Source organism: Cornus florida, unplaced genomic scaffold, assembly GCF_030987335.1.
Source record: "Cornus florida cultivar Cherokee Brave unplaced genomic scaffold, ASM3098733v1 CherokeeBrave_3.0.0_Hap2_Chr08, whole genome shotgun sequence".
In the NCBI taxonomy this organism is placed as follows: domain Eukaryota; kingdom Viridiplantae; phylum Streptophyta; class Magnoliopsida; order Cornales; family Cornaceae; genus Cornus; species Cornus florida.
The window spans coordinates 13,974,400-13,996,541 of record NW_026775578.1 but is presented as its reverse complement, the minus strand read 5'-3'; the positions used below and the strand labels follow the sequence as shown (position 1 = coordinate 13,996,541).

At 36.7% G+C, this 22,142-nt stretch overlaps 1 protein-coding gene across 8 annotated transcripts; it reads right to left on the bottom strand.

Annotated features, from left to right (window-relative positions):
* Nucleotides 1–11,110: 11,110 nt before the first annotated feature.
* Nucleotides 11,111–21,804, bottom strand: LOC132269513 (DNA repair protein RAD51 homolog 2). Of its 8 annotated transcripts, none has more exons than XM_059770737.1 (16): nucleotides 21,571–21,804; nucleotides 20,617–20,730; nucleotides 20,338–20,490; nucleotides 19,360–19,463; nucleotides 19,182–19,245; nucleotides 19,034–19,089; nucleotides 18,605–18,685; nucleotides 17,658–17,717; nucleotides 17,476–17,567; nucleotides 17,267–17,386; nucleotides 16,674–16,817; nucleotides 16,186–16,264; nucleotides 13,089–13,128; nucleotides 11,880–11,940; nucleotides 11,737–11,785; nucleotides 11,111–11,360 (listed from the first exon to the last, which is right to left on the bottom strand). In XM_059770737.1, the coding sequence occupies exons 1-12, from the start codon at nucleotides 21,652–21,654 to the stop codon at nucleotides 16,221–16,223; spliced, it is 1,116 nt and encodes a 371-aa protein (XP_059626720.1). In that variant the 5' UTR covers nucleotides 21,655–21,804; the 3' UTR covers nucleotides 11,111–11,360; nucleotides 11,737–11,785; nucleotides 11,880–11,940; nucleotides 13,089–13,128; nucleotides 16,186–16,220. The 8 variants fall into 8 exon arrangements, with proteins under 8 accessions (XP_059626720.1, XP_059626721.1, XP_059626716.1 ...); XM_059770733.1 differs by having other exon boundaries at nucleotides 11,112–11,360; nucleotides 11,891–11,940; XM_059770736.1 differs by lacking the exon at nucleotides 11,111–11,360 and adding an exon at nucleotides 12,534–12,812 and having other exon boundaries at nucleotides 11,541–11,785.
* Between the last annotated feature and the right edge of the window lie 338 nt (nucleotides 21,805–22,142).

Below are 22,142 nucleotides of genomic sequence, written 5' to 3'. Positions count from 1 at the left end.
TTGATTTGGGAGAACTCCCTCCTTGAGGTAGGCCTCGATTGGATCAATCCAGCATGGCTGGCGTGGAACTTCCGGGATCACCATCACCTCTTGCCGGGGATTAATGCTAGGTTCTTCGAGGACATCGATTGGAACAAGCCGAATCAACTCTTCGTCTGAAGATGATGCGGCTGCGGCCAATCGATCTGCTTCGGCATTTTCATCTCGTGGTACCTGATGGAATTCGATTTGATCGAACTCCCGGATGGCACTCTCTACAGCATCTTTGTATGACTTCATACGTTCCTCCTTGGGATAATAGTGCCCTGTCACTTGATTGATCACAAGCTGTGAGTCATTAAAAACTTTTAAACACCGTACCTGTAGCTGTTTAGCTAGCCGAAGTCCGGCAAGCAACGCCTCATACTTGGCCTCGTTATTAGTAGCTGGAAAATCTAGCAAAATTGACTGCTACAGCTTGGTACCCTCGGGTGTTGTGATGTCAATCCCGTCCCCTGCCCTTATCTGGTTGGAAGAGCCATCAACCCGTAACTCCCAGTACGGCTCTTGAAGTGTCGGTTCCTCAGATTGATCTTCATATTCTAGTAGGAAATCCGCTACTGACTGCCCCTTGTGAGATACCTTCGGTGTATAGGTGATATCAAAAGAGCTAAGTTCAATAGCCCATTTTGTAATTCGACCAAACAAGTCTGGTTTAGCTAGGATAGCCCGTATAGGGTGATTTGTAAGTACCACTATGCTGTGAGATTCGAAATAATGTCGAAGTTTCCTCTTGGCATAAATTAACGCCAGGATTATCTTTTCCGTCATGCTGTACCGTGTCTCGGCATCCGTCATTGTTTTGCTTGTGTAAAAGATTGGGTGCTGAACCTTGCCTCCTTCTTTGATCAACACTGCGCTTGTTGCTATAGCTGATACTGCCAAGTACAGGATGAGAGTGTCTCCGGGCGTTGGAGCAGAAAGGATTGGGGGTTTTGTCATGTAGTTTTTCAATTGATTGAGAGCTTCCTGCTGCTGAGGTCCCCACATATCTTTGTTTTTGGATCAAATAGCGTCAAAGAAAGGTTTATACTTATCAGATAATCGGGATATGAACCGGCTGAGGGCCGCAACTCGGCCAGTTAGAACTTGCACTTCCCTGCGGGTTTTTGGCTCTTGGTTCTGTATGAGTGCCTTTGCCTGAGCTGGGCTTACTTCTATTCCTTTTTTATTTACAATGTGCCCGAGGAACTGTCCTGAAGAGACGGCGAATGAGCACTTGGTGGGGTTCAGCTTCATATTGTACCTCTTGAGAGTATCAAAGACCTCCTGGAGGTGCTTCGGGTGATCCTCTTTCCGTATACTTTTGACCACCATGTCATCGATATAGGCTTCAACTGTATTCCCCAGTAGATTATTGAAAATTTTATTGACAAGTCGCTGGTAGGTGGCTCCGGCATTCTTTAGACCGAAGGGCATCACTCTGTAGCAGTAAGTGCCCGTCTCTGTGATGAAAGCGGTTTTCTCCTTATCTTCAGGATTCATGAGAATCTGATTATAGCCGGAGTATGCATTGAGGAATGTGAGCCTCTCATAACCTGTCGTAGCATCCACCATTTGATCAATCTTGGGCAGAGGGAAGCTATTTTTTGGGCAAGCTTTGTTAAGGTTGGCATAATCTACGCATACCCTCCATTTCCCATTCTTCTTTTGAACGACTACTACATTTGAGAGCCATTGTGGGTATTGCACCTCTCGAATGAATCCTGCTTGTAATAGTTTATTTACTTCCTCGGCTATTATGCGATTCCGTTCAGGTGCGAACCGTCGGTGCCTCTGCTTGACTGGCCTGAATTCTGGGTTAACCCTCAAACTATGGCATGAGACCGTAGGATCGATCCCTACCATGTCCGAGTGATCCCAGGCAAAGACATCCGAATTGCACCGAATGACCCTGATCAATGCTTCCTTCTCTTCGGCTGTGCAAGATGAGCCAATGTAGGTGACCTTCTGAGGGTCTTCGAGGACTACCTCTATAGCTTCGAGGGACTCCTCGGTAGGTGCTTCAGCCTTGGCTTCTTCCTCTGCCTTGAGATACTTGGGCAGAGGATACTGTAACTGCTATTTGATTGCGTCTTTGGGATTCGCCTCTAACTGAGGTGATTTCGACGCCTTCTTTGCTTTATGTAGCGTTAGCATGTAACATTCTTTTGCAGCAACCTGGTCTCCCCAGAGGTCGATGACCTCCCTGCCATCTGGGGATAAACACCTCATTACTTGATGACGGGTAGATGGGACTCCGTTCGTACGATGGATCCAACCTCTACCCATAATGAGGTTATAAGATGGATGAATTTCCGTCACGACAAAGTTCTCCTTCAGAGTCCTCTTTGCTGCAGTAACGGATAGATCAATCACCCCAAGCGGATTCACCTTAGTACCATCAAACCCCATTAGGGGGCTGGAAATTGGCCTGATGGACGATGGTGAAACCCCCAGCTGATCGAAGACTACTTTTGTAATGATGTTGGCGCTACTTCCCGGATCTATCAGCACCCTCCTGATCATATAATTCGCTACTAGGAGGCTAATGACTAAGGGGTCCTCATGCGGGCGCTGGACTCTAGACAGATCATTGTTACCGAATCCAATGTTGATGCTGCCTGGTGCAACCGTGTTTACCGAAGACAATCTTCGTAACTTATGAGCCTCTCTCAGCCTGGATCTGTACAACTCTTCAGACTCTTCATCATCCTCTGACCTTCCGTGTATGGCATGGATAACCTTTACCAGACCGCCCTCTACCCGTCCAGGGTTAACCTCCCGAGCTTTTACGTACTCCTTCGTGGCGAGATACTCTCCCAACTCTCCTCTCGCTATCATGCTTTCTACCTGTCGCTGAAGGGACCTGCAGTCATTGGTGGTATGCCCATAGTCTCTATGGTAGGCACAATGTTTGTTTTTGTCCCTCTGCTCCAAGGGTTGTTTCATGGGCTGAGGAGTTGCGAACCTCGTCTTATTCTCTTGGAATAGGCGCGCTAAGGTAGTACGGAGAGGGGTAAGCCTGTCCTCTGTCCTTTACCTCTCCTCAGGCGCTTGGGTGACTTATGTGGTGGCATGAGGAACCTTCTGCATCCTTGTGCTTGCAGCTTTCTCTCGAGACTTGTTTTCCACTGTGACGAGGGTAGCGTGCTGTGTGCGGTGGGCTACGTTTTCCTCCAACCAAATGTAGATTTGTGCCCTAGCGTTCAAAGTCTGCATATCCGGGGGGGAATATTTGATCAAAGATGTGTGAAACTTGGTTCCCTGGATTATTGCCAACTTAAATGTTTCGATTGCCGTGGCAGGGTGGCAATCTGCTATCTCCGAGGCTTCCATGTTAAACCTGGATAAGAAATCTTGCAGAGTTTCTCCCTTCCTTTGCCTTATGGTGAAAAGGCTGGCGATACTTTTCTTCTGCTTCTTATTTCCGCAATACTGGGCTAAGAACATAGTGCACAAAGTCTCATAATCAGGGATAGACTTGTGTGGCCTATTCCTGAACCATTCTAACGCTGCTCCGGTTAAACTGGTAGGAAAAACCTTACACATCCACGGATCGTTATGATCGTCCAGTGCCATCTTTTGAACATAATGATCGAGATGCCGAGAGGGGTCTCCTGCCCCATCGAATTGGGTGAAGGATGGCATAGTGAACTTCCTTGGTCTCTCCACAAGGTACACATCATCAGTAAAGGAGGTCTTGACCAAGGAGTTCTTGTGCTCTCTAGCCATCTCGGCTGGTGTCTGAACTCTTAATAGCTTCTTTTCGTCGAAGGCATCTTGTACGCGTGCGCCATCTGGAACGCCATTGGACCATACCGTAAGCCTATGGCTGGACTCGGCTTGTTCGTCCTGTGTGCGACGCGGGAGATTATCCGAAGCAACCTCCTCGGACCTCGTCCCTTGCTTTTGCTGAACCTCATTAGGTCGAGCCCCGTTGGGTGGTGTCTCGTTGGCCGGAGGCTCGTGAACTAGAGGTAAATTCTGGGTGGGGGGTGGTGCTGCAGCATTGCCTGGTGGTGGTTGTGGCGTTAGCCTGGCCATTGCCGTGTGTAGCGTATGAGTTTGCTGCTGAAGCGCAGCTATCTGGGCGACACTCGTATCGTTTGCTTGCCGGAGTGTCTCAAATTGGTGCAGAACTCCTCTCGCATCTTTTGCATCAATTTTATCTGTTGATTCATTGCTGACTCTCCGTTTGACATTCCAGATACGACTAAGGATTTGATTTGAAGAACAAGTGGGAGTATATTTTTATACGATTCCCACAGACGGCGCCAAAGTGTAGGTGCAGAATTTCGCTCAACCAATAATGATTAAGAAAAACAAAACAACTCACTCAATCAATAGTAAAAATAAACAAGAACAATATATGTCGAAGCGTAGAATTGCTTGATCCCTTTATTGGAGGTCTAAGCCTCTATTTATATACAAAAGATTGTAAAATTATGGTAGGACTCGCGTTACTTGTCCTCCAATTCTTTCTATATAAACATTCTTTACTAATAGAGTTCTTTCCATTGTCTAATTTTCCATACATAGAACTTGCCTTGTACAGAACTTCATATCTCAGAATTTTCCTTCTACGGTAAATCCTTCAACTGGTAGGACTTGTGCATTCTTGAATAACTGGGCTGAACATACTTTGATCCGGCTGGGCTTGAGTAACGGACCGGATGTTAAATATTAACAAGTTGGGCTGATGATCTCTTGATTCGGCCTTGATGGAGGTTGGAGGACAAATAACAATGGTCTTGGGCTAAAAATACCCTCAATTTGGGCTTGAGCATGATGGGCCTTATATTTTTGCTTCTGCATTTCGGATCCGTTATCGGATCATCCTTACGGTTCATCATAGGACACGCTGCCCTAAAAATCAGGGTCGTCACACAACTTATCCCAATACATCCTTTAATTATTCTGTCACCCGTGCAAAGTTATTTCATGATTCAAATATTTTAGAATATCACCAAATATGTCCTTCAGTTTCTTTTATTTTTATTGAGTGAAATACTCTCACCTCCCTTGAGGTTTGTCAAAATATTTCTCAACTAAAATTATTGTAAAAAATAACTCCGGACATATGTTAAGGTTTGTCCAAATATCTCTCAGCTGAAAATATTGTCAAAAATAACTCCTGACCTATCCAAATCTATCTGACCACCGTCCAAACTATCCTAGGTGAGAAAAATGACTCAAAGGACATTGTTAGAATACTAAATAATATTTCAACCCAATTTAATTGAACAAAATTATCTTTTCTTATATCTACCATTTTGGATTGTTTTTACAAAGTTGAAAACACTTTTTTGTGAACAATTCAAGACAAATTTTTTTTTTTTTTTTTTTTTTTTTTTTTTTTAACAAGTGGTTTGTTGATGATTTAAAGATAAATTATTATTAGTCAATGTCTATTTTGTTGAATTACATAGTATATGAATTATTTGTTTTAATACAAATAATAGCAAATATGTTGAAATGGTTATTTGGTATACTAAAAATGTAATTTGAATTATTTTCTCTCACTTAATGATAATTTGAGCATTTATTAAATATTTCACAGACAATCTTAACTCTAAACTAACGTCTGGGGTGGTTAGATAAATTTGAACAAATTTTAAAGAGTGACAAGACTATTTTGATAATAATTTCAAAACCTAAAAAACATTCTATATGTTTCAACCTTTTTGAATTTTTTTTATTTCAATTGTGAATTTTTAAACATCATTTCTTCCTTACCTTTTTGGTTGCTTCTTTTTTTTCGGACCTTACGAAGAGTTGCTTCTTTTGTGAATAAGTCATGCTTTCATTGCGACACTTTATATAATTCTTGTCCTTACTTTGGTGGTCCCATCCATATATTTCGGATCCAAGTGAACATCAAAGTCGTCATAATTGAAGTCTCTATATAAAGGAATTTAAGTAAAAGTAATTTGAAATATTCACAATGCAAATGCTGGTAATATAATTTCTTCCTGTAGAAATAGTTACACACTTTATATATATATCAGAACTGGGGTACTTACTCGTATTTGAGAGGCAAAAAGAAATATACAACGGGGAAACACATTCGCCTGTTTATGTTTATTATTATTATTATTATTTATTTTTTATTTTTAATGATTAACTTAAAAATTAATTTAATCTCTCATTTACTATTAAAGATGGTAATTTAGTGATACTTTCTCACATTCTAAAATAAAATACTGATAATTTAAATTCTTATGAAAACAAAGTGAGTGGGTTTCTTATTGAGATAAAAGAAGAAGAAGAATAGGAAGAATAAATTACTTCCTCATTTTAAATAAATGTCATAATGTTGTTGTTGTTGTTTTTTTTTTTCGGTAAATGCCATGAGGTGTTATTTGAAAGGGTTAAAGGAGCTGGTTGAGAGTTACTTGAAGGTATAAAATCTTTAATATTTCAAACTCAATTCAACGTGAGTTTTCATGATAACACTAAATTTTTAAGTTCAGATCATGGTTCATAATATCGGTTATGATCGCGATGTAACGAATTTGTACAAAGTAAGTGTAAATTGTTCGATTCGGGTCATGTATCGGACTTTAAAAAAAAATCACGTATCACGTATCGAAAATGGCGAACCATGGCTATGATAAAAAAGTTCAATTTGAAAAAAAATGCATTAAAAACGTTTTTATATATGATAAAAGAACATTATCATTACCAATGTGACATGACATAATTAGTTTATATCAATAAATTTCGTACCAATTTCACCCACTTAGAAACGTAGTAATTTTTTTATTTATTTTAAATATTATACATAAAAGACTCCAATGATATCACCTCAATCGAGCTGCACCTAAAGCTAATGCAAATACCCTCAACCCAAGCTTTAAAAATTCCTCTCCTTGCTTAGAATTAGATTGGGTTCAAGTTGGGGTTCACACACACCCACCCAAATTGCAATACTACAATGACTTCTATCCAATGACAGCGTCACAGCCACAAACTTGTATACAAGTTAAAAGTCCAAAATACCCATTTCACCATCATTTTGCTTTTGAATACAATATGGCAAATATGACTCTTTGACATAATATATATACATATAGATATATGTAGAGAGAGAGAGAGAGTGGGAGAATATATGCTTTTTGTAATGTGACCATGTTACGACATAGGACCTTCCCCATACAGTAATCATCCAACCTAAACACCCTTTTGCGAAACTTATTTTCCAAATCTGGTAACTTCAACCACCCACCACTACCACCACCTTGATTACGACTCCCTCCACCGGCTCTACCCGGTTTCGGTTTCTACAACCCCAACCGCATCACCAACGCTATCTTTTGATCTCCAACTTCCTCCAATCTTCTCCTGCCACGTAGCACCATCCACCAACCTTTTTATATAAATGCTGCTGATATTATCACTCCCATCCAACGGCTCATCTTGCTTTAAATTACATGGACTTAGACAATAAACAAATATATTTGTTGATAGCTTGTGAGAGAAATAAATAACTAAGCATTTGATGTATATAATTTTAGGATAAATTACACTCATATCTTGTAAGGTTAGGTCATATTTTAACTAAATGAAGATTTTAGTTTTAAATTTTACTTATATTTGAATTAATAGTTTAGCATTTCACTTACTCCCCAAATGTCAATTTTTGGTTGGATCACAGTACTTTTGAAGTGTTAAATGACTATATTATCATTTGACCATGTGTTGACTATTTTTGTGACCAAACTACCCCCAACATACAAAGCAATATCCACGTCAGCCAAATACTTACACACAAGCCATATTCTCTCTCCTTCAATCTCTCTCTGCAGACCTATCCAGTGTTACCAATCACCTTTTGTCACCATCAACGTTATGATCGGCACCATTTTCTTCACCTTTAGCCTAGCAAACCAGAGACAACAACCACAAACCCAAGAAGACCCACATCAACAACAACAACCCAGACTCCCTAGCTCTCATCCTAACCAGCGTCACCTACAGACCCAACCCATCAACCAAACTCACCACTTACAGACCCAAACCATCAACCAAACTTCTTCATCCTTATCGGCGTTACTTGCAGACCTAACCCATCAACCAAATTCCGGCGGCAAGCTCTCATCAACCAAACTCCGGCCACAACACCTGTCCATCACCAGATCCAAAGAAGCCAACCCATTAACCAAATTCTTCATCGTTACCGGCGTCACCTACGAACCCAACCCATCAACCAAACTTCGGCCATAACACCTGTCCCGCCACCATGCAGATCCTCAACGCCGTCGACTTCGTCCCCAACCTCACCCTCCGCCGTCTCATCCACCTCTGATCTGATCAGCTGCCGGAATCTGACTTCTCTTCCCTCCAAACTACCTCCTCCAATCTCAATGCAAGAAGTAGTTCAATCAATCAGAAAAATCAACAACCATGCCGATGATTACTTGATTTCTCTCCACAAAATCGTTGACTTCGCTAAGTCCTCCGATGGCTCAAAAGGGCGGCTCACCGGGCAGTAGCCCGTCAGCTTTTTGTCTATAGCCGGTAAGTTCATTATTGCCGGAAAATTAGCCCAAACACGGAAAATTCGCCCAAACTCACTGGCGTCTTCCAAGTTCATTATCATCGCCGGTGGTTTCTTTAGAGCTCTATGTTGCCGCCGCCGCTTCCCTGCCGCCATTCGAATAGTGAGGACATAACATGATAATTTAGAGATAACTCAAATAAGGATGAAATGAAATCAAATGGCTATCAAAATGACTGGCTATCAGCAGTACTGTCCTTTGAATCTCACAAAAATAGATTCCATTGTATGTTTTGTATAATTCGTTGATTGAATTTTACCAAAATTCCAATCCAAAATGTGGGTAGGTGAAATCGTTAACGAAGAATCTGAAGAGGATTGCCTGCAGGGAGAGGAGAGATAAGGTGCTGATGTTTGCGTTTGAACGGTTAGGATTGCTAGGGACCATAAATGATGTGGTGGTCTCGAGATTACGTGTACAAACAATATATATATATACACGCACACTGAGGGTCCTTTTGTCATTTAAGATTATATATATTTTATATTAAAAAATTTAGAATAAAAGGGTCAATTTGCAGGCAAAAAGTAAATTGGGGGTGTAAATGAAAGTTAAAACCAAAATCTTCATCTAGCTAAAATATGACCTAACTTCAGAGGGTGTGAGTGTAATTTATCTATAATTTTATTATATTATTTTGTTTCTATCAAGATTGGTCGTATGGGTTAATACATAACGTATTCTTCAGTTCGTAATTTTTTTTTAAGAATTCAATAAAGAATAATGATAGGGAGACCGATGAATTAATCCTGAATAAGTATTGAATCTGACGTGTTTTTGTCCACCTCATCTATTTAAACAGTTTTTTAAAATAATTGTTTAACACGTGATAAAAATGGCTAATCACCTCAAATTTGATACTAATTCGGTGATTCCTTTTCGGTTCCTTTACTCTTCAATAAAATTATATGAATCGATCGATTTATACCAATATTTATCCGAATCTGCTATACCGTTATCGATATCAAAATTAATACAGTACGAATCATAATTTTTATATATTAAATAATACTATTACTCCTAGTATTTTGTAAGGAATCTTTATAAATGTTTTAATATCATAAAATAATAAGAACACGTTAAAGCATCTATAAATGGGCCATGATTTTTTAATTTATTTTATATATATAGTAAGATAAGAAAGTGATGTACATGGAAAATATCTACTTCCACTATCAACAAGTATAGAAAAATAATACTAAAAGATATATATATATATATATATATATATATATATATCACATGACAGTGATTAATCTATTCTATTAATCAACTTAGCTTATAATATAAAACCTAGGTAAGCTAACAAATCATAGTTGTCCAATTAAATTAGATGCAAATCCTCTCGCTGCTGCAATAGGCTGTTTGAAGCACTATTTCATGAATCACTTCCCATCCCAGCATCTCCCTATCTAATTAGGATATGTTAGTGGGAGACCCTAAGAGTAACATAAGTACCTCCCCCGTTTTATAAACTAATCTTTCCTCTAATTACTAACACTTTATCTCCATGAAACTCTAATTCTTTCAATATTTTCTTTGGAATTTTTTTTTTTCTTACCATCCAAATTAATCAAATGCAAGTTAAAATTTCACCTCTTGAAAAATTATTACTTGATACCAGCAAATTAATCTAATAAGTTAAAAATTAAATAAAATTATTACTGCATGGACCCACCAGATTATTTATTTACCGTGATCGTGCGTGTATTTAATACATTAACAAAACTGAACTTATCCTACCATGGACCCACCAGATTATTACAAAATTTACAACCAACCTGACTATTAAAGATTAAAAAAATGTACAATATTATATATATATATATAAACTACTATATATATACATGGGAAGCAAAGTACAATTAGAGCTGCCTTTTTTGGTGGGTATATTGTCGGCAAGTGCGTGTACGAGGTTTGGCCTAGGGAAACGTGGACGCTTCATCTCCATTCGTGGAAAGTCTCTTATCATATCTCGTCCTGTCGTTTAGTCAAACTTTCCATTTTTATATTTTTATATTTACTATTTTTTTATACATATTATTTTTTTATTCCATTATTTTATACTATTGTTTCTCTCTCTTCAACGACAATAATTGCCTGGCTTGCAACTACTACGAGAGAACCTTGGTGTATATTTACCAAAATACCCACCAATCCTGGCTTTAATGATGTACCACACCAATTTGTGTTGCCGTCCAGAGACGGATCAAAATGTGGGCGATACCAGATTGTCAAAAGTAGTTAAAGGACACTTGTCATTTGATTAATCGAACTTGTCACAAATCCTGTTGACTTTGACCGTCGATTTTAAGGAGAGCTGAAGGCTCTTTAATTAATTAATTTACAAAAGGTGCTGCACAAGCACATTACACGTGAAAACAGTAACAGTGTGGGTTGTCGTATAAAACTATAATAATTTAACATTAATGTTACAGTCGATTAGAAAAGGAAAATAGATGATAACATTAAATAAAAACAGAATGTGATAATATTTCATGTTTGCAAAGGATAATGCATGCAATAATAATAATAATAAAACATGAATTCTTTTGTTATTAAAAAATAAAAAAGTAGACACAAACTATCCTCATTTTCTTTTAAATCTTCCCAATTTGAGAAAAAGAAAAAGAAAGATGCTTAAGGAGTTACTCTCCTTCCCTTTCCCTCCTACTCCTCTCCTCCTTTCCCTCCTATTCCTCTCTCCTCCTTTCCTCTTTTTCCCTCAACTTCTTGATACTGCATTTGGTAGGAGAGGAAAACTGCTTTTCCTTCCATCTGTTCACAAAGGATCCCAATTCAATTTTTACTTGGTGCAACCCAAACTAATACACTAATCAATGCAACTTGAGGAAATTTTGGCATACAAATAAGAGAATTTTCAAATAGTATGAGCATTTATGTTTATTTGAAGCAGCAAAACCAGTTTATGTTTATTCAGCAAAAATAATATTATAATTTTCAAATATAAAATAGGCCTTCCACATTTTCTCATTCACATATATCTCTAATTGATTCTACAACATCTAGAAGAAGAAAAAATAGTAATATTATTTCTGTAGATGAAGCATAATGAGTTGTGAATATAAAAATATGTCCATTTTTCCTTTTTACCCTTTCATTAGAAAAAAGACACAAGTCACAAAAATCACACCTAAAATGATACCATCAGCAGCAGTGTGTCACAGCAATAAAACCCCACCCTGTCCAAAGAAAAAGAGAAAAAAGATCATCATCAACCAAAAGCTTAGTACAACAAATATAATATATATAGGAAAAGAAAGATAATGTCCTAACTTCGAAGGCACCTCTTGGAAAAAAAAGCATCTTCAACTTTTGGGGTCACCAAGTGGACCATCTGGGACAAATGAATTAAATTCTAATCATAGTTGGCCATTACAAAACTTGTATCCTTCAAAAAATTGAAACAAAAAGCACCTCCTACAGATAAAATATTGCATCTTACAAGTTAATTGTTGATTAGGTGTGTTCATGTCAATTTTGATGAAAACCAAAATACCCACTTGCTAATACAAGAAAGATACATCATAGAAAGGAACAAAACAATTAACTATACAGTAAACCAAGTAAATAATATGAAATTGCTGAGTATGGCCAAACAAGTTGCCCGATTATCATATTATTTAAGGCATTATATTAAGTATCAAAACTTCGAGGAGATTAAGATGCCAAAACTATATTATTAAACAAAAGCATGCCAATTCACCATAAGTTGAATCGGAACATAGTCCGTATTAGTTTATTTGATAAGATCTGGAAGTACTTGGGTTCAAAAGCTAACACGTTCACACAGACGATATAAAACATGGTACGTTGTTTCTTGTTTGTTTTATGTGCTAAAGTCAGAGAGTCAGTTGAAGATTCACATAACACATATCAAAGAGAGATTAAAGTAACAAAATTCAAAAGCTATAGAGAGAGGAAAGAAACCTTAAAAATCAGCAAAGGTTGGCTTCTTGTCTTTGTCTTTTTCTATTGTTTAAATAAAACCATCTTAGAAGGTTGTAGAGTACTTTATGTCTTCTATAGCAAAGAATAAGCAAGACAGTTCACATATCTTTAATATTCAATAGTATAATTTAAAATCTCTTTCCCTCGGTTTTAACAAAGAATAAACAAGAACCAATTGTCTTGAATCTCAATGAAGTGCATGTTAAGGTATTCTTGTTCCAAGGATTTGACTCAAACCAGATTACCCAAAAGACATTGCTGCCATAAGAATAAGGGCACAATAAGTGTCATGCAACAACAATTGAAGCAAACCCAGCTTAGCTACAGTTGGAAATCATGTAACATAACTCTGATTATTGTAACACGAATTTGTTTGAAAATGCAACAAGGAAGCAAAAACAACAACAACAACAATGATATATAACTGTGACAATTTTGTTAGTCTCCCACATGATAGTACTAATATATAAAACTAAATGATTAAAGATAAGATAATTAGTTTCGGAATAGTTGATCTTTTAGGTGTGATGTTACCTTTTACGTACAGGATGTCTGTTGTTAGACTTAATAATATCTGGAACAAAAAGAGTTAGTTAGTCCAAGCATTTATAAAAGCCAATGCCATCATCTCAAGATATATAATTCTAAGTAGCAGGCAGTACAGGCAACACAATAATCTACATGGTAATTAAGTCCAAAAACAATGGGAATGCATGATCAGAATTATAGCTAACACCTTTTTTTGAGTGTACAAATTTAAGCAGGGTATAAAAATGTTTGAACAAATGTCCGTCATATTATGTAAATTGAAAGAAAAAAAAATAAAAGAGGGGGGAACCCCTAAAAGCATCAAATCAGTCAATCAGAAAGGGTTGCCAATTTGCTCTGCATGCTAAGACCAAACTTCAAACTAAAGAAAGGCAACTTATATATTTTAAGAACCCAACTTGCAGACAGTAATCATTGAAATCCTTTAATTATGTATTTTTCCTTATTGTTTTAAGTGACAAATATTCTAAAACAAAACAGTTTACAATCAAGTAGGGAGAAGGCCTCGAAAATTTTCCTGATAAAGCCAGAGACTTTTCAGGGATTCCCTGATTACACATGGCCAACCATCTGATAATACCTAAACAACCATCACTACATAGTGCACACTGTCCCCCCTCTTTCCTCCTCATCTTCCATCATTTATTTAATTAACCATCAATCCTCGTTTCTAAAAAATCACTAGCACCTCTCACTCCTTTGAGACTTCATAAGCTGGTGTCATTTTTTTTCTCTTTTTCGAAAATTGGGATTAGCTGATCCTAATATTACCTTCCAATATAGCATAAAGAAAGATTGGATTCGTATCTTATGTATTCATTTCCGCTAAACTGGATGATCTACGTGGAAAAAGGAGAAACTTGCAAAATTTCTTTTATCGTCAAAAGAAGCCAACAATGTACCAGCTTATTGGGTTCTCAATTTGCCTAATCTGATAAACCAAAGCCGCTATAAAAATATCAATTTACAAGCCCCTACTGGATCAATAGTGATACAAAACATAAGCAAATACATTTGAACAACAGGAAGACTAGCCAGTGCGGAACTCTTATTTGTACCTCTTGCTCCATTAAGCCCATTACAAGAAGATTACTACCAGGCTTCACCACTAGTCTTTGCTTGAAACAAAAAAACATATTCAGTAGGTGTCCGTTTATAATTCCTGAAATATAAGCCAAAGATGGCTTGTTAGTGATGCCTTGTCAGTGAGAAAAATATGTCCATTCAGCACTAGTTTGGGCCCAACCCAAACAGCATACTTCCTCTTCGTCCACACATGCTGAACCAACTTTTCGGTCTATATGATGCCAAATCGAGTACATCACAGTGCACTTCTGCTCCATAGTATTATATATTAGCATACGTCTCAACCTGTTCCAAGCTATGTGGTCGGACACGCGTGCATATCCAGGTGTCAAGATCCTTCTAATTGTCAAAATTTGGGATATGTGGATGCAGATGATGCATCAAGGACTCCTTGAAATAATTGTTAAGAGTGTTTTAAATAATAAACTAAAAGTAAGGGTAAAATTGAAAAAGAACATAAAATATTAGGCAATTTTAAGAAGTAATTATACTGTTTAGGTCTTTTTGAAGAAGATAAAATTTTGCGCGGAAAAACTACAATTATAATGTTATGAACTTACTAAATTAAGATTTATTTTCTTCTCTTTTTGTTTGCAATGTGCCACTGTAGAAGGCTAAAACCCTAGCCTTAGCTGATTGATCGGGAATGGAAAGGCATTTCAATGGCCTTTTTTGACTCCAGAGAGAGTGATGAAATGAATCAAGGACCTTCAACAAAGCATGTTTTGGCTCCAACAAATATCAATCATTGTGAACAGATAAGTATTTATTCAGTTCTTTATCTCCCTTCCTCTTTCACTTCTTCTCTAGAGGTGTCGTGGTTAGGTGTCGTGTCATGTCGAAATCAGTACTCTAGGGCAAAATGCGGAGTCCAGGTAATATAGGTCCCAAGCACAAGGAATTCATTATCAAAATTGGACATTTCCATCATTCCCCATTAGACTTCCAAATTGACAATAGTTCAAAAAAAAATTATTTGTAATATTTTCTGATTTTGTAGAACCAAAATTGACAAACCGTAAAAAAAAATTCAAACCTGCTCACAGAATTCTATCCATTAGACAAACCAAAAAGTTAATACTAGAACTTCTCGACTTCATTATGCTCTGTAAAAGTCTACCATGAATTGGACCTTTCCATTCAATGTTTTCCAAAAAAATTTACTTGTGTCCAATGTATTATCAACATCTTTTTTCTTGACAGGAAACAGATTCGATTTTACTAAGAAAATTAAAGAAGTACTATAGGAGGAAATCATGCCAATATTTTATTCATCAGAAAAAAAGAAATATTATACAAAGGCACATAAGGATGAGGAATCCTTCAAGCTGAAGAAGTGAAAAACAGACGTACTATTCATACTGGCAACCCTACAAACTCCAACCCCAAATATCCAAACATGTAACAGCCAATGACGAAACTCAAGGAGGGTAAAAGTAAACCCTAAATGACATTGTTTAGGATACTCACTTCTTAGCGAAGAAACCAGCCTGTTTATTGGTAGACCATAGAATCCAACTGATATGTGCACATCAAGGCTATAAACACCGGTATGATCGTTGTATAAATGAGGCATAAAATACAATTTTTATTAAAAGACTTTATTACAGTGCTATATACATAAGGTTGCTCTAATATATTTGAAACAATTCAGAGACATTTGATACACTATGTAACAATTGTAATTATTATGAATGCTATCTTGAATGATGAGTCAAATAATTTACATATACATGAGATAAAACGTGTTAATCAGCAATAAAGAAAATAAAATCCCTATTAGCGCAACTAAAATTTTAAAAAATGGAAAATGGAATTTGAACTCAGGATGCACTGGGTGTCACAAAATAAGTTCACTTGCCAAAAAACATTTTAAAATATAAGGAAAAAAATTAACATGTATGTTTAAATTAACAATTCTTCCAATTATAGCAAGTACTGAAAGACGATTCAAAATAGAACTCAAATTTACTGAATAAGTGGTCATGTAACGTGCCTTCATATTGATAATGCAGCTTTCACCTTGATCGATCACCGAAACTTTTCATTATCAAAATTAATGATGTTGTTGTGGCCTGCATATAATCAAATAAAATTCATAAGGCTTCTAAATATCTCTATTTAAAGGGACAAAAATCAATTAAATTATATTTTTTGTTTACCAAGCACAAGCAGTGTTGACTTCAAGCAAAGCAATAAGAATATCATAAATTTAAGAGATGGCATGTGCTACAAAATGAGAAGTCTTAAGTATTGCCGGATGCAACAAGGTAAAAAGCAGTGGAAATGCTCATGCCCTGGCAAATTAATTGATAGTTATATATCAATTACAATAACTTATTTTTTTACATGGGAGACAGTATAAGCAAAATCCATCAGTATGTTACTCCTTGTGTGCTTACTTGTAGTGTTTAGACATTGGAATAGTTTGCATTGTCAACTAAAATGATTTGGCAAATTTCAGCCAAAGTTTCAGCAAGAAACCTTGACAATGTATGGTATTCATTTGTGGCCCTGTCATCTCTATTCCATCATCGCTGAGCAACAAAATCCCTGATGAAGTTATTTTGAAAGGGAATGAGAGAGATGGAGATATTGGAGACTTTGCTATCTTCATAAACCTCTGACCTGCAAGAGAAAGGAGATATTTGATTTTCAGATCCAGTAAGAACATAAAGCAAAAATCCTCTGATTCAAATGTTATTGATATTCCCTTTAAACGATAGTCTACTACAGTATTTAAAGGATTTTAAAGTGTCAATTTCCAAATATTATTATTTTCAAAAACCTTGAAATAGACTGAAATATGTCGGCTATGATGATTGTAAATGTGAAAAGGATGTGAAAAGAGTAAGGAAAATGCTAACCAGCACTGCACATTGCAGTAATAATATGGTCTGCTTTTTAACTCCAAATTTGGAGCCTCAAGAGACCTCAAAATCAGGGAAAATAAACTGTCAATGTAGCTTAAAGAATATCCTTTTTAAAAAAATATATATAGAGATAGAAGGTAAAATATCGGTTTCATAGCATGGCAGATTAGTGTCATTCTATGTCAAGGCAAGCTCCAAACCAACCTGATTTAGATTCGAGCACAAGACGAATAGCAACAGCATGAGCCCAGTGAATTCCTAAAGCAGCGCCAAGATGAGAATCAAACCTTGCGGGGTCATTCACAGTGTCATCCCAGCTTGGCACTGCACAGGGTGAACTATTGGTTAATGGTTCAGAGCAGAAGCTTTCACACCATATATATATATATATAAACACACATACACCATTATACCTTGAAAAGAATATTGGGAAGCTTCATCACTACTTTGAGATCTTACTTGGTTAGTCACCAGTATAGGAATTCGCGAAAATTCTGCAAGTGACCTAGAAAAGTTGAAGAAACATCAGTCGAGCAGCAAAGACAATAATCCACAGAAAGAATTTCCGAGAAATTTAAGTAGATACAATGCTCACTTAATAAATGAAATATGCCAACCCAGTGCATGTTGTCTAGGAGGTCCCTGTTCATATTCCCTGACAAAAATATGATGAAAATATTGCTTAAATAACAGCACAAACCAGAGATAAAACATGGTGCATGGCCATTACATGTTAAAAAAAAAAAATCACAATATTTCAGGTTGTGGTGGTTATATGGGTATGGTAATATGGCCTCTATACATCAAAGTATAACATCAATACCATTATTCCTACTGTTCACCAAAATTTCCGTACAAATGTAAATAAAATATCCAGGTATGGAAGAATTTTCTTTGATTAGCCAACTAAATAAAAATTCACTTTAAAAGGACAACTTATGTTCATAAGGAGATGATTGGAACAACTTAACAATTCAAGGCTACCATCTTTAATAACCAAAATTTGAATTCCAATAAAAAACCCAATTCATAAAAGCATCAAGAAGCGGATAAGTGTAACAGGTTGGCGCTTGCCACCAAAGCTGTTATAGGTGGTGCTGCCTGCCCGCCCTTATAAGTCCAAGACCCTAGTTGTCCGTATTCGATATGGAACAAGAACCATGTGACATTCTCTTCCACCCGAACCCGCAACACCGTCGTTGCGGTCAAATGATCCTACCTACCCGTTTACCCTAACAGCGGGAGGACCTAGTAACGACCCAGACCCGAACACCTCCGAATAAGAGCCTGGGTCAGCTTCGATAAGGTCATGGGGTTCTTGTCCCACATTGGATATGAACAGGGAGGGAGGCTGATAAGGGCAGGCAGGCAGCACCACCTAAAGTCAGCTGGCAAGCGCCTGACCCATTACAATAAGCTAATATAGATTCAGAAACAGGGCTAGACTTGCTTCTTACAGTAACAACTACCACCTGAAATTGCATAGCAGATAACTTAAAGTGCAAAAAATACATCCAATTAAATATGGCAACGGCAGCTTACCCTGAAATAAGAGCTGCCATGCTATCAATGACAAGCAGCTTCACTTTGTGCTGAAGAAGTGAAACCTTGATTTGTTGTAAGCTGGGAAGAAAGAATGCAAGATACAATTTACAAATCAATTGCAGTTGTCTCTTGATCAACTAGTTCGACAAATGCAATAAAGGCCAAAAGACCATCTTTTATTTGCTAATAACAGACTTGTATCTTTCCTCTTTATCAACATTAATGCCTTGTTTCAGGATTCAAATATGAGTATATCATTGTTCCAAATGGTCCGGTCCTAATCTTCTGGGCATGTGACCAACCCATCTCAGCTGGCACTCACATATTGTAACCTATTGATGCTCCTCTGAGTTCTTACAAAGTCCAAATGATCTTATTTTGTCCACTCTTAGGCTAAGGGGCATGAAAAATGATTATAGTTCACACCTCTCAGTGAATTCAGATAGAGATGAAGGCCGCAAAACTAGGATCCTGCCAGCCATCTGCAATATAAGTGAAAACTATTCTTTTAGATGTTGAACATTTTGTTATAAGTAACAAAAAGAAGACATAAATTAATGGCCATGTTGCACACCTCCTGCGCCATTCCTTCTGTGTGAAATATTTCTGGGAAACTATTAACTCCAATTTCTATCATCCTAAGAAAGGCAGATTTCACAATTTGAAAATATTCTGCATGTCTAACTAACTCTTAGAAATGAAATTAGTATCATAAACCTGAAACTAATATCATAAAGCCATGCATGGGTTACCTTCTTGAACTAAATTTGGATTCTACATCTATATATATTACATGGCCATCTAGACCTCCACAATTAGCAGGCAGTGAAGCTAGCAACGAAAGCTTCAGGCAAAACTGCAATTTCAAACAAAATAAGACAGAATCAGATGACCAGGTCATGCATTACTAGGTGATTTTATGTTATATGTAGGGAAAATTTTCTTGGACAACACATCATTCATAATTTGCAAAGGAATTGAAAGCTTTCTGAAATGTATTTTTCTAGAAATAGGCATAAAAAGTGAAATTTTTAATCAAGCACATCCCTGACATCGTGCCTCTATTTGACCTCCATTCAGGTACATATGTAGGGTGCATGTATGTGTCTATGCATTTAATTTATCAATATCCGAGATTTAAGGAGATGGGGAAATGGCTAAATAATATTATTTAGTATTCTTCTTAATTTTCTAGGATAATTTAATATTTTTATTATTATTATTATTTTTCCTAGTTGATACTCGCACCCCCCCTCCCCTAAAGGAATTGTTTGCACCTGGAGGAGTCGAACCTTAGACCTAAAAAAAATAGAGAAAAAAAAAAAATGTAGACCTGATGCTTCCCGAGGCACCAGGGCCAAGTTCTTACCCACTTGAGCCAACTCCTTGGGATAGTTTAATATTTTTACATTACTTTTTAGCAAATTTTCCTTGCAAGAATATAAGACTATGACTGGACAAGTTAATTTTCCATCCAAATAAAACAAGTTAAGGATGATTGTTGAACTAAGAGAACAAAAATGAATGGAAAAAACAGTTGGGGAGTTTCACAAATATATATATATATATATATATGTATGTGTGTGTGTGTTAGAAAAAAGAAAAGAAAAAGAGTGACAATCTAATCCATATGAAATAGAAAAGACCAATTATCAGCTCAAAGCGCCCAAAATATAAAAAAATTAAAGTTTTATTGAATAGTGAAAATTCTGTTTTCATGCTTGTCATACTTGTGTTTTGCCAATTCCTGCAGGACCGACTACCTCAGTCAAAACACCAAATGGTATTCCACCACATAAGGCCCCATCTAATCCTTTCAGACGTGTGGGAAGATGCCCAGCAAAGAACTCATTTTCTAGGTGCTGCTCCAGCAGTGATATTGCCTACAAGCGAAACCAAAACAACACTTTTAAGAAGAAGAAAAAATGACATAATCTGCTCTCATACACAGATAAGCATATCAAAGTAATACAATCGATTCAACAATACAGTTACCAAAATATGCTTACAGTTTGAAAAGGTGGACATGCAATTTCACTTATGTATGCTACAGCGGATGTAACTTCTGCCAACCCGACATCCAACAACTCCATCAACTCAAATTCAGTTAAGGACAATGCATCCTGAAAGGGGGAAAATATATGTCAGTCTCTCCCGTTAAGAGAACAATATTTAAACTTACATATCGTGGAGCAGCTGTAATCATAAGCGACACTGAAAAATCGGTACTAGTACTAACCAAATTCAAATTCTAAATTGAAGAAAAAAAACAGGTAAAAGGGCCTGTTTCTTGATTTAATATATATATATATATATATATATATATATATATATATTACAAACAAACAAACAAACTGTTAATATGGTTTGTAAATATATTCAAACAACATAAAAGGGGGTTCTCTATAAATCAGAAATTAAACTAGCTCAATTTGAAATTTAAATTCCTAACTTGTTGAATTATGGCAAAAGATTATTCAATTCATTGTTTCCTAACTGTTTCAAATTTAGATATAAATTCAACGACCAACACACGTTTATACATGTATAACACCTGTTGGCACTAAGTTTTGAATACTGAGTAAAATGACTGCACAAGGCCTTTTAATATGGATGAATTTAGCCACTTTTTGTTCTTGTGTGGGTCTATATTGTCAAATTCTTGTTGGCTTGTAGACAATGAGTGTTTCTTCCATATATATACACACACATATATTGAAGCATTATTATGGAGCATGAATTCAACAATTCAACCAGTTTGAGAACAAAATAAGGCTCGTACTCATCCATTAAAAGATCCAAATCGAAACCGATCAGTACTTCCAATTCATGACTTAAACCCTAATCTCAAAAATGGAGATCGGAGCCGTTAACATTCAAAGCAGCGTTTAAGTGAAGATGAAATCGAGATAAGCTCAAAGAAACTAGAGAGACAATGGAGTACGTTGGGTGTGGTTGAATACCTTGGCGGTTGTGATGTTACGAGCTGCGAGTATGTTTGCTATTGATTTGGGCAGACCCATCTGAGTGATGAGCTTGTTCGCCATCTCTCCTTCTAGAATGGATTTCTATGGCCTCTTTTAGCACATTTTGTTGTAGCTTTCGTGACTTTCCCGCCAAATCTAAACCCTAGCCAGTTGCTAAGGAAATTTCTTAGGGCCCGTTTGGCGGAGTTTCCAGGCCTCCAAAAATGGAACTTTGGTTACACATTTTTAAAGTCCCTTTCGAAAAAGACGATAGTCAAAAAGTAGGACTTCTGATAAGTACAAAAAAAATTATTGCTTTTAGACATTTATTTAAGTAAATTTATTATTTACTAATTTGTCCATCTAATTTTTATAAACTCACAAGATTAATCATATATTCTCTTTTATTCCCTTATCCTCCACAGCCACTCATTGAACGCCCCCTTATACTTTCAATTCTATTGAAGGCTTGCAATAATATTGGAGAATAAAGAATAATATTGGAGAAGAAAGAAAGAAAAAATCAATTTAAAAGTTAAAGTGCATTTAAAATGGGCACTGTCTTTTCT